The sequence below is a fragment of the Gorilla gorilla genome, chromosome 15, assembly GCF_029281585.2.
Source record: "Gorilla gorilla gorilla isolate KB3781 chromosome 15, NHGRI_mGorGor1-v2.1_pri, whole genome shotgun sequence".
Lineage (NCBI taxonomy): Eukaryota > Metazoa > Chordata > Mammalia > Primates > Hominidae > Gorilla > Gorilla gorilla.
In genome coordinates, this window is record NC_073239.2 from 35740037 (window position 1) to 35756847 (window position 16811).

The following is a 16811-nucleotide window of genomic DNA, read 5'->3' on the forward strand; positions in this document are numbered from 1 at the left end:
AATAAGGATGAAGACTTATGATGAGCCACTTCCACTAAACGAATAGTAAATATTTTTTTCTTCCTTATGGTTTTCTTAATGACAACTTTTTTCTCTAGCTTACTTTATTGTAGGAATATGGTACATAATACATATAGCATACAAAATATATGTTAACTGAATGTTTATGTTATTGGTAAGGCTTCAGGTGATCAATAGGCTATTAGTAGTTAAGTTTTGGGGGATTCAAAGGTTATACTTGGATTTTCGACTGTACAGTAGGCACTCTTAACCTCCATGTTGTTCAAAAGCCAACTGTACCTTCTGAGACCAAGGTATGTACGTATGTATGTATGTATGTATGTATGTATGTGTGTGTGTGTGTATTTGTTTTGAGACAGGCTCTCATTCTGTTACCCAGGCTGGAGTGCAGCGGTGCCCAGGCTGGAGTGTTACCCAGGCTGGAGTGCAGATCATGGCTCACTGCAGCCTCAACCTTCTGGGCTCAAGAGATCCACCACCTCAGCCCTGGAGTAGCAGGGACTACAGGCATGTGTCATCATACCCAGCTAATTGTATTTTTTGTAGAGATGGGGTTTCACTATGTTGCCCAGACTGGTCTCAAACTCCTGGGCTCAAGTAAGCTGCTCTGGTTAGGCCTCCCAAAGTGCTGGGATTACAAGTGAGAGCCACTGTGCCCGGCTGAGCCCAATGTATTTACAACAATTTAATAAACACCACAAGTAGTATTTAATTTAACAAATAGTACAGAACAGAACAATAGAAATTAGATTATATCATAATTCTATCTATGATTTAATTACTCTTTTTAGAATTGATTGGTGTATTATGATTTATTATGTAAATAAAATAATCCCTTAAGAAGTATACATATTTGAAAGACTTTTTTGAAAATGAGATATAACTTACACAAAATACACAAATCTTTTTTTCTTATTTATTTTTATGACCACCTGCTGCCTCTTGAAACAAATCTTAAGTGCACAGTTCAATGAGCTTTCACATAGGAAACATATCCAGACCAAGAATAGAATATTTCCAGGTCCTCAGAAGGCTCCCCCATGCCCCTTCACAGTTAGTACTTCCCCAAGGCTACAACTATTCTGACCTCTATCACCACAGGTTACTTCAGAACTTTCTAGTTATTTAATGCTATTTAGGTCAACTTTTAATGCTATATTAGGTCAAGTTTCAAGAAAAAGTTTTAGTTGGAAATTCTTCTTATTTTGGGAGGATGCATTGAAGGCATAATTTTAGCCACTTTAAATTTTGTGAGGAGAATGTCTCTAAAACCATATTATCCATAAGAAAGATCATCAATAAAGAAGATAGAGTTGTGAAAAAAGAATAAAATGAAGAGAAAAATTGGCTGCCCCAAGTATCTTGCTTTTCTGTGCACCACAAGTGAAAATCATCTCTTTAGGATGGTAAATGTAGTATACTGACCACAAGAGTTCAAAACAAATTCAGATTTTGGATAAACTTCAGATTTATTCAAGAATCCCAGAAGTCCATTCAATGATGGCAATGTTCTGTTTTCAGGTAACAGTTGTTTTTACACTCAGTCGTTTGGCTGTGGTGACCAACTCGTCCACTTATTGGTCCTCATTCTGTTAGAACTGTTTAATGACCTGCTCTCCTTTCCTTTAATCATCCTTTCCTTACTTTCTCTCCTCATCATCTCAGACAACCTGGCTGCCCTCCCAGGACTCTGCCTGCGGGCTTATCCTCTAACCCACTCATGATCATCACTCTGGCAGAAGGAAGTCTCTCGGGAGACCTTAGTGGGGGTATTTGCCTTGGTCTGCATGTTTTCCAAAGATGGATATTGCTACTACTAGTTATGATCTAACACCTGTCAGTACTTGGGGCTGACAAGCATTTCATAGATATCATTTCCACATCTTTACCTGGAATCCTATTTGGCAGGTAGGATTCCTCACATTTTGCTGTAGAGAAACAGACAAGCCAATTGCTCGAGGTCATGTAGACGGGAGTCAGGATTTGCACCTGATTCTGTCTGGCTCCAAAGCTTACTCTGACTCTGGTCAGTAGTAAAAAAGCACAGGAGTTGATGGGAAGGGATAGGTAGAGTGGAATCCTCAGCAGGGTTGGGAATGTCTTATAATGAATTTGGGTTTGAAATAGAACAGGCATGGGACACAATGCAGCTTGTTTGGGACTGAGATAAAGGAAGAAAGAAGGGGATGGTGCTGGTCAGGCAATGCTGGAGAGACCATCAGGACTGGCCAATACCAAGCCATACCTTCTCCAGCTCCACACCCCAGAACGAGAGAAATGGTATCTGTAGCCCAGGGGAACAGGGAAATGGCATTTTCGCATCTCAACCCCTCAGGCCTGGGCAGACTGCCAGAGTGGAGAGCCAGGGTAGCAATGAGGCAGGAGAGATCATTATCAGGAGGAAGGAAGCTCTGGCAGCTCCCACCAGCCTGTTTGTGACAAGCAGGCTCAGGGCCACGGAAGTCCCTTAAGGTCAAAGGAAATGTGATCCTGGATCTGGGGGTGAAGCTCAGACACTCCCTTTACCTTATGTCTTCAGGCCAAGGGGATCTGGCCAGAGCCAGGTCCAGGGCCTAGGTTGGAAGAGCAGTGGTCTAGAGAAACGGGAGGGGCAGTTAGAGAGGAAGAGAGAGAAGGAATAAAATGCCAGAGCACCTCATAAACAATCTCTTGGCTAGAGAGGTAATGACCTTTATTGCAGCCAACACAGGGTAACTGGCTCTTCAGAGCACTCGTTTCTTCATGGGTGAACTCTTACCTAGTTCACCGCTTGCCTCTGTAACAGTGACTTCTTTCTTGCGCAACTGGTAGAGTAGAAGGTACACTGTATTTAGAGTAAGGAGACCTAGGTTCAAGTCCAGGTTCTGCTACTAACTAATTAGACAAGCTCTTTAATTCATTAAGCTTTCTAAAACCTTAATTTCCTCATCCATAAAGAAGGCATACAATCCCTGTCAAGTCTATGTCACAAGGGATTAGAGGATTCACGTGGAAGCTCTATACAAATATGAAGTGGTATTTATTTATATTTTTCTTTGCTTCAGGTCACCTCACTGCCACGTCAGAGCTGGGGAAGACTTCTAGTTCAGGAACAGAAACAGCTGTGTCCACAAATCCCATATGCCCCCTTTCCATTTATTTCCTCTCCTTGTCATGCTGCCCTAATGCCAGGGGGCAGGGGAGACATGTGCAATGGCATAGACCAGGGAACCCACAGACCTGAGCTTGCTGTTTCTTGGGGATAAGCATCTGGGAAAACAGCAACAAAAAGATGAAAAGCCATCCCTCTAGAGCTCAGCTCACCAGAGTGTCAGCTTCAGCCTCCCAACAGAGGCTGAACCAGGAACAGCCCCAAGAGATGAGGGGAAGAGAATGCTCTGGGTGTAGGGGGAGTGGTGCGGAGGCCTGGAGAGGGAATTGAAGCTCAGCCAAAGAGCAAGCCAGTCTGGAAACCTAAAGGACTCTGTCCAAGTGTACAGGAACCAGGTGGAATTGCTGAGAGTCCTTTTTCTGGGGAGGCTTACAGGCCACTACGTAAGACTTGTTCTGTCGCTTCTCTTTGTACCTGCAGTTCGGATACTTCCCTGAGGTGAGTTTACACATGGTCAGGGACACGGGCCCGTGGCTCTGGTGGCAGTTTTTATCGCCATTCTTGCAGGCTATTTTGGGGGTCTGGCAGGTGGCGGCCACACTGGAGAAAGGCTCGTGCAGGAAGGTGTTGAGGTCTTTGCACCGTTTTGTGTGCTTGTTGATGTTTTTCATGGCTGAGTTGCATGCTTGAGGGCTGGGCTGCACGTGCTGAATTTTAAACCACTGAGATGAGGTCATGCCCTTGGGCTTGGCACTGACTGGGATCTCTGCCACCCACAGCCCCAGCAGCAGAAGCAGCAGAAGGGGGCAGAATCCTGCTCTGGCCGGTGCCATCTCTCTTAGGAGGAGCAGTCAGAATGGAGGGCAGGGGTCGCTGGGACAGAGGTGTTCAGTTGAGAAATTAGTCCTCTTATACCTGCTCATATGAGCTAGTCACCCATCTCCCTACTCGGTTGTCTCCTTTCCTCACTTTGTGTCTCATCTCTGCCTCTTCTTCTGTGTGTCCACATCCACTGCAACCCCAACAACAACCCTGTGGCCCCATCTCTCATCTTGTATTTCTGTTCCCTTCATTCTGTCCCTGTTGCCTGTCACTCTTTGTCCTCTCCCCTTTCCCTTAAGTCTCATCCCTTTTGTGTCTCCATGTTCCTATGTCTGTGCCTCATCCTCTCCCGATTCCCATCTCGTCTGTGTTCCCATTCGTTTTCATTTTTCGCCTCCATCCCCAACATCACTCCCCCTTTCCCCAATGCGTGTCCTCATCTCCCCTAAATCCAGTCCCTCCTTTATCCATTTTATCACTCACCTGAGTGTACTCTCAGGATCAGAACCCATCCCTCCTTCTCTGTCCTCGCTCCTCCCCAGATCCTGCCACAGCCTCACCTTTGCGCTTGGTCTTCGTGCTGTGACTCCTGCTCAGTGGGCTGAGGTGGTGTCCACGCACTCCTAGGCTGTCAGATCTCTGAGGGCCTCTTCTCACTCCTGAACTCCTTAAGAGCTGGCCCGGGCTACGCTGTGTCTGTTTGGGGGTGGGCTGGGAGCATCACTGGATCAGGAAATGAATCAGGTTCATGCCTCTCCACTTACATGTCCCAAATACGTGGACACCTAAGGATGCCTGTACCTGCCTAAACATGTTCAGCAATGAGGAAGCTTGAATCGTCACATTCGAAGACTGTATTTGTTCCCTGGCCACATGGTTTTAATGACTCTTTAATAGAGCACCTGACCCAGGTGTCAACTGAAATCAATTTCAGGAAGAGTTGTCATTCATATCCTCTCATATACACTTCTGGCCCATGATCCTGGGAAGAGTCAATCACTGTGGTGTTAAGGGTTGCTTCTTCTCTGACCTGAGGCACAGATAGGACAGCCTAGAAAGATGCTTTGTCTGGTTCCTTGTCATCTGGAGATACTGGTTATCTTTCGGAGGAGATGGAACAGACACGAGGGAAGTGGGTGAATGAATCATCACTGTCACGAGGCCTGGCACCATCCCCAATAGCGAAGCCATTCCACAATGATTCATGGGCCTCTCCAGTTCCAGGTACCAACCAAGGCCCATGGCTTTAGCTGGAGAAGGCAGCCAACACCTCTCAATTTCACTTGTTCCCTCCCTTCTTTATTGAAAATTGCAAAACTTTAATACTGCCCAAATGTTTGTGTTTAAAATGCTGTTGGTGTTGCTGCTCTCGACATCCTGCCTTAGTGCTTCCTTCACCTTGTATGTCCTGTTCCCTGTGGTGGTTACAGCTGTGTGGAGCATCTGGGTCAGTGCTACTCCAAGCCCTTGTGAGCTTGGAATATGACAGTCAGGAGAACCGAGACACCAAGACAGAGAAGCATCACCCTCTGTGGGTGAGAAGGCCTGTAAAACTGAGATGAGGAATATTTTTGTTTTCAGAATTTACCTGTAAGTAGTAGGTAATCTCAGAATCTTGGGCATGCTTCATTCATGTGGTCAACAAACATTTATCGAGCATCTATTAAGTGTCAAGATACTTGGGATATATCACTGAAAAAAAAGGCAAAAATGGCCAGGTACGGTGGCCCACACCTGTAATCCTAGCACTTTGGGAGGCCACGGCAGGAGGATTGCCTAAGGCCACGAATTCAAGACCAGCCTGGGCAATGTGGCGAAACCCTGTCTCTACAAAAAATTTGAAAAATTAGTCAGGCATGGTGGTGCATGCCTGTGGTCCCAGCTACTCCAGAGGCTGAGGAGGGAGGATTGCTTGAGCTTGAGAGATAAAATCTGCAGTGAAAATCATGATTGCACCACTGCACTCCAGCCTGGGTCACGGAGTGAGACCCTGTCTCAAAAAACAAACAAACAAGCAAACAACAACAAAAAACAAAGACAAAAGTCCCTGCCTTTGTGGAGCTTACATTCCACTGGAGAAAGACAGTAAAAAAAAAATACGTATACTTTGCTCAAAGTGATAATTGCTAGGGAAAAAAGTAGAACAGTATAGGGGTTGGTGGTCAGTAATTTTATGTAACGTCGTTGAAATCGCTGACTCTGGGGCAGAGACTTGAAGATAAGAGTGAACTTGTGATTATCTGGAGGAAGAATGTTCCAAGTGAAGAGACTAGCACTGCAAAAGCCCCAGAGCAGACAGATGCCTAAGGTGTTGGAGGAACAGCAGTGCGTCCAGTGTGGCTGGAGCAGGTAACTGAGAGTTCAGAGAGGAACCAGAGACCAGGTCACTGGGAAGACTTACAGACCATTTGAAGGCTGTGACTTTTACTCCAAGCACAGTAGGGAACCCTGGAAGGGTTCTAAGTAGATGAATAAAGAACGTGTCTGCTTTAAGGATTACCTGGCTGTTGTGTGGATTATAACTGTGGAGAAGTCGCACAACCCATCCTGATCATAAAGTTTGTGTTCCTGTCCAGAATTTATGGTTCTAAGTCAGGAGGATGGGCAGTTTGTTTTGAGGCCAGGAGGACATTATTTTAGTAGCTGGACAGCACAGCTGTGGGTTGGGGGTCAGGATGAAGGATCTTTAGAAGCAAAAGTGGTGCTGGAGATGAGAAATGCCACTAGATGGCAAAAGAGAATCAAGAACAAGTTCACACAGGCCTCTGGCTCTTCTGGTTTGTCCTCAGCGAGGCCTTGGTTGGGGGAGCAGCTGTTCACTTCTTTGTTAAGGTATCCCAAACTTTGCAGGCTGAACTTCTGGATAGAAGTTCTGGATAGAGAATTATGCCCCTGCTGCTGTAGAAACATGAATGTTAGGAGATAAAATCCACGGTTTAAACCAGGCTGTGTATCAAATGTGTATCAGCACAGGCCAGTCTAGCCCTTGGAGTGGAGGCTGGGTGGAAGGCTGCAAGCTCATTTGAATGCCTAGCTTGGTCTCCTTTCTACTTCTCATTATCCTAGAGTGGGATGTTTTCAAGCCATGATTTAAATTTCCCTCTGCACTTGTGTTTTCCTGACATTATAATTATCCTAGTTTGCTTTTCAACTCGAGTATGCTGGGCTGCGTAGAAGGCTGCCTTAGGACTGTGTGAAAGTGAAATAAACATGGCCCTACTGCCTCAGTCCAAAGGGAAAAGAGAGTAAAGTTTTAAGTTTGCACATGAAAATCGAAATTGAGTCGAACCTACCATATGTACAATTCAACTGAAATCTTTGTTTTGCCTCAATTATTTGGATAAGGGAGGTGATTTTGTTTGTGTGCCCAAATTATCCAGCTTCCAAGATCTGCTTCACCTTGTACTCGGTAGGCTGATTTTGCTATTTTGGCTTCACTGCATTCATGGGGCAACAGAAAAAGATGGAGGAAGGGGGACAAGTTTAGGAAGAACAAAAGGATTCAGGCATCAGGCCAGGGACTGGTTCAGGAGTTTCACAGGAGGAGAAGAAAGACTTTGAGAGAGAGAGCAAGAGCAGAAGACAAAACAGTGGGAGAGAAGACAGAAGGAAAGAAAAACTCCCTTACACCAGCAATCTCTACCCCTGCTTCCTTCTCATTCTATCGTCGAAGTCACTGCTGTTGGCCCAGCTTCTCCTTAGGCTGTTGTTGTGTGTGTGTTTAAGTTGGGGCGGGTGTTGTGAAAATCCCAACAGTGCCAGGTGGACCTCTGCCTGTCTTCCCCACAGGACAACAGCTGCTGCTTCCTCTCGCCTGTGCTGGGAGGGAGTGAAGGGGGAAGGGAGAGAGGAGGGCCGGGCCTGGATTGGTGCCTACCCTTCAGAGCCAAGCCTCTCTGCCTTCCGGAGTTCCACACAGCCTCTGGATACCAATGGAAAGCCCGTGAGAGTTTCCTTCCAAGCAAAAGCAGATCCAAGTTCTGTTATCCTAATTTTGTTGGTCCTTTGATAAATAAAGGTAATGGGCTCATTTTTGTAGACTGAGAAAGTGAAACATACAGCAAGTTGAGGTCAGATGTGGGACTTTCTTCAGGTCCTTGAATTCCCATGACCTTTCCTGGAACAGCTGTGGGTCAGGAGGAGGCAGCACTGACAGAAGTTTGGAATCCTTGGCTCCCAGACCAATGCGTTTAGACAAGCCAGGATGGAGGAAAGAGGAAACTGATTTGGGGGTTCACTGGGGCCTTGTCTCACAAGCCCTCCCAGCTCCCCATTTATCTACAGAGCAAAGTATCATTTTCTTAGCCTGGTAATCAGGGTCTGCCACAATCGGGCAAACCTGTCTTTCTAACTTTATCTCTGACTTTTCTCCCACTGAGTGCCTCAACCCCAGCCAGACTGGTTTCCCCCCATTTTTCAAGCATGTCTTTCCTAATCCTCTTTATCTCCACTGAACTTCTAACTTCACCATGAGATCCATTTCCAAGCCAGCGTGATCCTTCAGGAAAACTTTCTCTGACCCTCCCAATTCAGAGACATCTTTCTCACCTCTAAATTCCTACAGCATTTACTGTCTTCAGAATGTATACTTTTCTGCCTTGAATCGCTGGTTATTTCTTCATGTGTATGTATTATTTTTCTCTTAGACTGTCAATTCCCACAAGATGAGGACCATCCGTTACATTTCTTTTGCACATTTCACAGTATATAGCATAATGCCTTGCATATAAGTGACCCTAACTGATTCAACTTTTAGAAGGCATTCCGTCTGCTCCTGAATGATCCCAGTCTGAGGTGGGATTGCCTCCAGCCCACAGAGATGGGTAGCAGATGAGGAACTGACAATGCGGCTTCTAGACTTCAGCCCTGGGTTTGAGGTGATGCTGTGAGAAGAAGGGTGAGATGGCTGAGGCAATCCTTCAGGTTCAAGGACAGCCCAGGAACTGTCCATGACACAGTATATTGTTTGAGCAACTTGAATTGGACAGGGAAAAAGATAATGCCAATGAGATCATGGTGAGCCCACTCAGAGCAAAATTTTGGGGTTCTCCTCAGTCATAGGGAGTCACCCTTGCACCTGCCACCCTAGCCAGTTGTTCTATAAATGCTTACCATTGGGGAGGGAAGGGAGAGAATGTGTAAATGATTACATGCAGAGGGTCATCTTTACAGGAAAAACAACTCAGTTATTATTTCAATGGTGAACTATCAATACACATTTTTCTGGTAGAATCAGCACCATTACAATCGACATTTGTTCAACAAAAATATTTTGAAGTCCCAGATGTTTATCATTTTTTTAATACATAAGATACAAGTAAGTCTGCTTTGGTTAAGAAATTTGATTAGCTAATTATTTAGACCAGGGCTTCACAACCTCAGCGTTATTTACATCTTGGTCTGGATAATTCTTTGTTATGGGAGCTGTCCTGTGAAATGTGGGATGTTCAGCAATATCCCTGGCCACAGGCCAGTAGCAACTCCTGGTTGTGACAACCAAAAATGTCTCCAGACATTATCCAATTGTCCCTGGAACTACTGAATTAGACATATGACCTTGAGCAAGCCACTGTCACTCTAGAACTTAGTTTTTCATCCCTAGGGTAATGCTTGTGTATGTAAAACCCGGTGTAATGGGGTAACAATCCCACTAATCTCAGGCTTACGGAGCACCTGACACCATGATGAGGTTGTCAGAATGGGTGAAGTAATCTTATGCATCAGCACCTCTAGGACAGGATTTTAGGGAACAGATCACCAGGATTGCAGTTGGGAAGCCGAAGGCTCATCATCATTAAATCATTTAAGTCCTGAATGCTTTCCTCTATAATGTGCTGTTCAGTTTCTGTAATTGTGCAGCAGAAGTGAGTGGTGTTGGGTGGGGGGAGCGAAGAGCGGTGATGGGTGGGTGGGGAATGAAGGAAGAGGAAGAACAAAAGGTATAAAAAGTCCCTTTCTATTCTCAGGGAAGCTGCAGCCTTGAGGGACCAGGGAAGAGGTGGCATGATTCAAGGCAGGGACCACAATGTGGTTGGCTTCCTCAAAGCAAAGGCTTGAGTCAGCCAGGCTCAGGCAACACCCTGCATTGACACCCACTCAGTGTTGTCTTGTTGAGCAGCCTGAAGAATACAGATGAGCCACCTGCCCATGTGGGCTCTATCCTCACTTGCTTGACGGTGCCCACTTCCTTGGCGAGGTCTTCCCAGCAGAGGCTTTCTAAGTGGGACCTCTGGGTTGAGTCTTTCTATGAGCTAGCACCATGGAATAGATGGGGGCGAGGAACGGTGCAGCAGCAGGGTTCCAGATAGAGGAGACAGCAGCAGATAGGGCATAGAGGAGGTGGGGGACAAGGTGGGAAGCAGGCAGGGATGCAGATGCAGTTGTACACATGGGCAGGTGCAAGATCATGGAAGTCTTATGTCCTGTGAGATGTAGTTTGGACTATACCCTACGACAAGCTTGTTCAACCCATGGCCCGCGGGTCACATGTGGCCCAGGATGGCTTTGAATGCAGCCCAACACAAATTCGTAAACTTTCTTAAAACATTATGAATTTTTTTGCACGTTTTAAGCTCATCAGCTATCGTTAGTGATAGTGTATTTTACGTGTGGCCCAAGACAATTCTTCTTCCAATGTGGCCCAGGGAAGCCAAAAGACTGGGCACCCCTACCCTATGAGAAACAAGCTATTGCAGAGTTTTAGACGAAAGAAGGGACCACACTTTTTCTCTTGAAGTTGTATAAGAGATATATTTGAGTTGAGTCTTACTGGAGTTGGAGTGTGTGTGCTGTCCAGGAGAGACGAGAGCATCCACTGAGGAAGAAATAAGAATGGAAGAGATGGGCTTGGGAAAAGTTTAAGATTGTCAGGGCTGTGTGACTGACGGACTCAGGGTCATATTGAGGACTCACCATGTGCCGGGCACTGGTCTAAAAACTCTTGATATACGTCTTAATGGATCCTCATACTGCCATGAGGTAAAAAATACTATCCTCATGAACAGATGAAACAAAGAAGCTTTCGGTGGTTTCGTAAACAGATAGATGGTGTGCAGTTTGTAAGCTGCAGAGGCAGGATTCAATTCCTGGTCTGTTTCACTCAAAAGCCTTGATCTTAACCACCATGCAGGACCGCCTCCCCGTAGCTGGGATTGGGGAGGTGGAGGGGTCTAGGATCACTTTCAGGTTTCTTGCATAGGTAACCGGGGAAACTGAGGTAGACAACACAGGAAGAGAAACAAGTTGTGGGGAGGATGGATTCCATTTTGGACTGTAGTTTGTGCTGTCAGAAAGTGCCAGTTTAGGGGGCTCTACATGAGGAACACCAATCTGTCTCTCTGCGGCCTTACTCCCTCCTCCTGAGCTATACTGAGGGCGTTGGAGCACTCAGCTTTCTGTGTTCTGACTCCCCTTTTCTGCTGTCCAGCAAAGGTAAAAAGGCTCTCCTAAGAGGAGGCCCCAAATCTGGAAGACACCTTGCAGACTAACAAGGCTGAGTGACCTGTGGAAGTCAAGGGCGAGGGCTAGCAGTTTCCAGGGAGCTAGCTCTTTGATTCTGATGAAAGTGAAGATGTTGATGAAAAAGATAGGAGTGTGGCCCTTTCCCCAGCATGGCAAACCACTCAGAGATCAACCAACAGTACGAAATGGATCATGCCAGGCTCTGGCATCCACAGCTTTTCATGTTCAGGTTATGCTTTCAAATCCAAACTGCCAAGTTTGAGGCTTCAGAGTCAGCATGCAGAGATTTCCAGTAGTGCTCAAACTCTGACAGGGCCTGAGGTCACAGGTGAGGGCTGTGGGTGTGACAGGAGTAAGGCTGATAGGGACTGTGGGGAGTCCACATGGAGGTCTTTGATTCTCAGCCCAGCACTTTGGTGGGAGGCCCCTGAGTACATGCCCTCCTGGGCTCCCGTGAGTGGGATGACAAAGTGGCGAACGCTCTGTTCTCTGAGGGTCAGGAATAAGAAGCACTTTGTTCCTCAGAATCATAACAGTGCTTTCCTACTCACCTTGCCACGAGAGCACAGGCTATGGAACAGAGAAAACATCAAAGAAAGCCCAGGCACTTAGGAACTTTTGGCAAGGAGATTGGAAGTAAGTGTTCCAATGACACTGTAGAGGAGGAGACCAGATAGTAATGCCTCTTTCCTCCCACCCATCCAACCCTCTTAGCACAGGGGCTCATCAAACTCGGGGACATTCCCTCCTCCCAGACTGATTTTTACCTAGAAACCTTTCTAGCCTCTCCTCATCTCTTGACTGTCTTGGCCTTGGCAAGAAGAATACACGTCCCTACCCAGCTATCTTCAGCTCCTGTCCTTCCTCCCAGCTGCCAGAGAATTGTCAGGTCAGCCTGCTCCTTCTTTCTTCTCTGCATTTTTACTAGCAGGAGTGCCAGGGGCCCAAGGACAATTGGGAAGAGTCTCTCACCCAAGGACCAGTTAGAGCTCTTATTCTGCAAATGTAGCTCACAGACTCTGCAGAGGCTGAGATTCTGTGGTGGACCAGGGGAGCAGGGGTGGCTGAAGGTGGCTGGTTGTCTGGGTGGCCTTGGGCAAGCATCTCCTCTTTCTGGGTCATGAGAACTTGGTTATGGGTGAGATGATCTCTAAAGTACTGTTGGGTTGGGAATGCTGGAGGCTCTGGGATGTGGCAGACAGCCACTTCAGGCCCACTGCTGCCCCCAACCACCTTAACTCTACCAGCAGGAGGAATGGCACCAGCTGTGACCCGGCTCCTTTTCCTCCAGCTTGTTCTAGGGCCAACTCTGGTCATGGACATCAAGATGCAGATTGGCAGCAGGAACTTCTATACCTTAAGCATTGACTATCCCAGGGTTAACTACCCAAAGGGTTTCCGGGGCTATTGTAATGGTCTGATGTCCTATATGCGGGGCAAGATGCAAAATTCAGATTGCCCAAAGATCCATTACGTGATACATGCCCCTTGGAAGGCCATCCAGAAGTTCTGCAAGTATAGTGACAGCTTCTGTGAGAATTACAATGAATACTGCATACTCACCCAGGATTCCTTCCCCATCACGGTCTGCTCCCTGAGCCACCAACAGCCACCCACTAGCTGCTACTACAATAGCACCCTAACCAACCAGAAGCTCTACCTACTCTGCTCCCGCAAGTATGAAGCTGATCCAATAGGTATCGCTGGTCTCTATTCCGGAATTTAATTCCTGAGCCACTCCCCAACCTCTACCACCACAGGCCAGCTGTCTCCATTTCCAACACTCTGATCCCTGTAACAAGACTTCCTTCCTGACTTATGAGGCAGGCAGGGTCCCCTCCCAAGAGACCAGGTGGGTGCGAAAATGTCCAGGGCTTTGATCACCATGCAAAGTGGTGCTATCTTCTAGGTTCTTTCCAGCTTGTTTACCCACTCTTCACCCCCACCTCCTCCGCATCCTCCCTCTCCCAGAGACAGTAAAACCCACCCAAGAAGTTGACTGTGTCCAGTTGGCAGTGACTGTCCACCCACTGGGCCAGATCCTAAGTCCTGGATGGAGGCCCAGGGCCTCAGCTCACACCATGGCAACAGGCACCAGCTCCGAGTCTCACCTCCCCATCCCCACCGCCCTTCTCATCTCAGCCTCCCCCAGTTCCCTTATAATTCCCTCCACTCACCCACCTACTCAGGGGATATGGCTAGCTATAGGAACCTCCCTGAGGCCCTCAGACTCATGTTAGCCTCACTTCCCCACAACCCCCAGTTTCCAGCCTGCTTCTCTCTGTGAAATCATGGTTTCTCCCTTCATATAACTGTCCTCTCCTGCTTCCTCTTACCATGGAGCCTAGGACTGTCTCCCCCACACTCCCAACAACCTTAGTCACCCTGCCTTCCTTTTTCCAACCTCTTTTTCTTCCAGTCTTCTTACCTTGGCTCACTGGCATTTCAAGGTATCTTCTCTCACCCATTCCCCAGAGGTTCCTGCTTCCCTTCTCTTCCAGAAGCTCCTCCCAAATCCCGCAGACTCCAGAGTCTGCCCCTGATCAGGCAGGGAACGAGGCAGGCCCGGCTCTAATCGAACATAAATTTCTAAAACCACATCTGAATATGTAAGATGTAACCATTGGGGGAAACTGGGTGAAGGGCACAAGAGACCCCTCTGTACTATTTTTTGTAACTTCCTGTCAATCCATAATCAATTCAAAATAAAAAGTTAATAACACACATCTGACTCTGTTGTGATTTAATTGCTTTTTCTTCAGTGCACCAGAACTCCTGCTCTTGGAATCCTGGCAGCCTGCCTCATCTGGCCATCTTCCTGAGCTACCCTTAGCAGTCAGTAAGCTCTTCTGTCCCATGTGCCCCATGATGGAGGTGACGTGGGGTAAAACTTAGTTCTGGGCTGGGTGTTGAAAATAGACTCTCCCCTTACCCCAGCTCTGGAACAAATTTGTAATAGAAGTCAGGCCACCTTAGCTGGCTTCTACTCCTCCACCCAAAAAACCTGAATTGCAACAGATGAGGAAGGTGGAGGGACAGGGAAGGATCTAATATGTGATATAGTCATAGTCCATCACATGAGGAATTGCTACACCCTTTTGAGGGGTGGGGGTGGAGAGGTGGATATCAGTAATGTGTGAACACAAGTAGTAGATACTTTTACCTCCACATCTGGTTCATCTCTTTACTCCAAATATATTCTTCCATCCTGTTCTTGGAAGCAGCTGTTGAGGAGGAATGCTAACTGATGGCTGGTAGGCATAAGGCTAAGCAGAGTGAAGGGTGTGTGGTTGAGAACCCACACTCCCGTGCTGCCTCTTCTCCCTCTCTCTACACTAGTAGGCCCATCTGTCCCTCATAGACAGAGATTTTGGCTGCTGCACACACAGATGTTTATTGTTTTCCAAGCTCCCTGGTGTTAAACATGCAGGGTCAGGGGGCTGGCAGGCTAAGATGAAGCTCCTCTCTACTTGGTCTTCTTATCATAGGTGCCAGAACCCTTGTAACCACTCACATAGCCTGTGTTGTCAGTCATCTCTTCCCGTCCTGCAATGCCCTTGCCCTTGCCACTCTCATCAAAGCGCTCCTTGTGGGTGCTGGTGTACTTGCTGGTGTCTGTCAAACGGTCCACTGCACCCACTGTTGTTGCTTTCTGCAAGCCAGAGGATGGATTTGAGCTCTCTTCCTTTCCTTACACTGTCATATCCCTTCCCCAAAGATGGCCCGAGATACTTAGAAGAAGTGCTTGGAGCTCTTGCTCTGCCACTGGCATGGGGTGCTGCTTTCTTAGGGCCCAGATACAGCTGTGGGCAGGTACTCTGGTAAGAGCCATTCACTCGTGGGGGAGCAGGAGTGTGGTGTGGGAATGAGTGTGGCGTGTGCAGAGGGAGGGTGGGTTTTTTGTTTCCAGAGGAGTTATTCTGACTAGGCTGCTGCCAGAGGACTTCACTCCCACTCCCCGACTCAATATCCATTGTAGAAAGAGCTTTTAGTTCAGACGGGACAATTAAAAAAGGGAGTAGGTGAGAGGCAGGAGGCCTGAGATTAAACCCTAAATAAGAATTGGAAGAGGAGTGGGCATCAGGTACCAAATTCTCTACACTAATGTCCTCCAAAAGCTACCAAGCCCTAATTGCCTGGCTCAGATACTGGACACTTGGAAATTAGTCTAAATCTACTATTAAAATAGCCATGGACCTCGGGCAAGTCACTTCCCTTCTCTGGGCCACATTTTCCTGACTTCTGGAATGTCTAGATGATCTCTAAAGTCTGTTTCTGCCCTGTCTCTACAGTCACACAGGTGGCAGGGTTAGGGAGGGTAGACTGGGACTATGGGGATTTAGGGAAGTAGGGTCAAGGGGATGAAGGCTGTCACTCACAGTAGCGCCAGTGGTGGCTGGGTCCTTGCCCTCCATGAGTCCATAAATGTTCTCCAGGACTTCATCTGGACTCTTCCCTTTGAAGCGCTTCTGGCCCAGTTCCTTCACTGCCTCTTTGAACTGTTGAAACGTGATGGTTCGGGCGTTCTTGGCCCTGGTCAGTTAGACAGAAATCCAGAAACTTTGGGGCATGAATGCATTACCTTCCAAGGTCCAACTCTTGCCTCACTCAGATTTGGCCTCTTTTGTCCAATCAATCAGTGAGTGTCTTGAAGACAAAGAATAGCACAGCGCCAGGTACCCTGTGGTGCTTGGTAGGCCCACTGCAAATGTTCCACCACGTGAACCCTTCCGTGGCCAACTACCTCGCAGGTTCTTCTCACCCCCACCTCCATATTTTTGGCTCCTCACTTGACTTTGCTGAACACGATGTCCACGTCCGTGGAGGTGACTGTCTTGCCATCCATGATGCCACAGTCTTTGCACAGCTTGGAGAAGTTCTTGTTGTTCATTTCAGTGCCACTGCTTGATGATTCTCCAAATGCAGCAAACCGATGGAATGTTTTCTCTGCCTCTGATGCCATGGTCAGCTAGAGGTGGGGGAGGGCAGTCATGGGAGACACTTGGGGGTGAAGGAGGAGGGGGAGGGAGGACTGTGGAGTAATGAGGATGAGTGTTATGGTAAAATCAGTCAGCAACAGGAACAGCTCCCCTCTTCCCTGTTACTCTCTCCTTTCTCCCTCCCAGCTCCCATTGCACCTACGCAACTACAGCATGAGTCTCCCATTCCCAGCATTGGAGATACCAGTGTGGATCCTACCTACTGAATGATCCTCTCTTTCCCCCACCTCTTTTATGTACCTTAGAGTACCCGGATGGTGGTCTGACCCTTCCCGGCCTTTGTATTTAAGTGTGTGCAGATATGTGGGAGCCGGTTGGCTGTGGCAATGAGAAGACAGAGGGAGGAGAGGGAAGATTCTATGACCTCAGCAGTGGTTATGTGACATCACTTCTGGCCCCAGCCATAGCCCTTGCCT

The 16811-nt window shown here is 47.4% G+C and overlaps 3 protein-coding genes across 4 annotated transcripts; 1 reads left to right on the top strand and 2 right to left on the bottom strand.

The window, feature by feature from the left end:
- Positions 1-3010: 3010 nt before the first annotated feature.
- RNASE7 (ribonuclease A family member 7) lies at positions 3011-3952 on the bottom strand. The gene has a single exon (XM_004054877.4). The coding sequence runs from the start codon at positions 3943-3945 to the stop codon at positions 3475-3477; it is 471 nt and encodes a 156-aa protein (XP_004054925.1). The 5' UTR covers positions 3946-3952; the 3' UTR covers positions 3011-3474.
- An 8690-nt stretch (positions 3953-12642) lies between these two features.
- Positions 12643-14121, top strand: RNASE13 (ribonuclease A family member 13 (inactive)). Its single transcript, XM_055362461.2, has one exon. It carries the CDS (start codon positions 12651-12653, stop codon positions 13119-13121), a length of 471 nt encoding a protein of 156 aa, XP_055218436.2. The 5' UTR covers positions 12643-12650; the 3' UTR covers positions 13122-14121.
- Positions 14122-14123: 2 nt separating this feature from the next.
- On the bottom strand, positions 14124-16771 carry TPPP2 (tubulin polymerization promoting protein family member 2). Of its 2 annotated transcripts, none has more exons than XM_004054876.5 (4): positions 16636-16771; positions 16186-16427; positions 15775-15928; positions 14124-15047 (listed from the first exon to the last, which is right to left on the bottom strand). In XM_004054876.5, exons 2-4 carry the CDS (start codon positions 16356-16358, stop codon positions 14862-14864), a joined length of 513 nt encoding a protein of 170 aa, XP_004054924.4. In that variant the 5' UTR covers positions 16359-16427; positions 16636-16771; the 3' UTR covers positions 14124-14861. The 2 variants fall into 2 exon arrangements, with proteins under 2 accessions (XP_004054924.4, XP_018865071.3); XM_019009526.4 differs by having other exon boundaries at positions 16186-16364; positions 16636-16706.
- Positions 16772-16811: the final 40 nt, after the last annotated feature.

Excerpts from the sequence above, each read along its gene's own strand:
- RNASE7 (XM_004054877.4), bottom strand. The coding sequence starts at position 3,945 with ATGGCACCGGCCAGAGCAGGATTCTGCCCCCTTCTGCTGCTTCTGCTG.
- RNASE13 (XM_055362461.2), top strand. The coding sequence starts at position 12,651 with ATGGCACCAGCTGTGACCCGGCTCCTTTTCCTCCAGCTTGTTCTAGGG.
- TPPP2 (XM_004054876.5), bottom strand. The coding sequence starts at position 16,358 with ATGGCATCAGAGGCAGAGAAAACATTCCATCGGTTTGCTGCATTTGGA. Across the intron at positions 15,929-16,185 it reads ATCGTGTTCAGCAAAGTCAA|GGCCAAGAACGCCCGAACCA; the intron begins GTGAGGAGCCAA and ends CTAACTGACCAG. Across the intron at positions 15,048-15,774 it reads CAGCCACCACTGGCGCTACT|AAAGCAACAACAGTGGGTGC; the intron begins GTGAGTGACAGC and ends TCTGGCTTGCAG.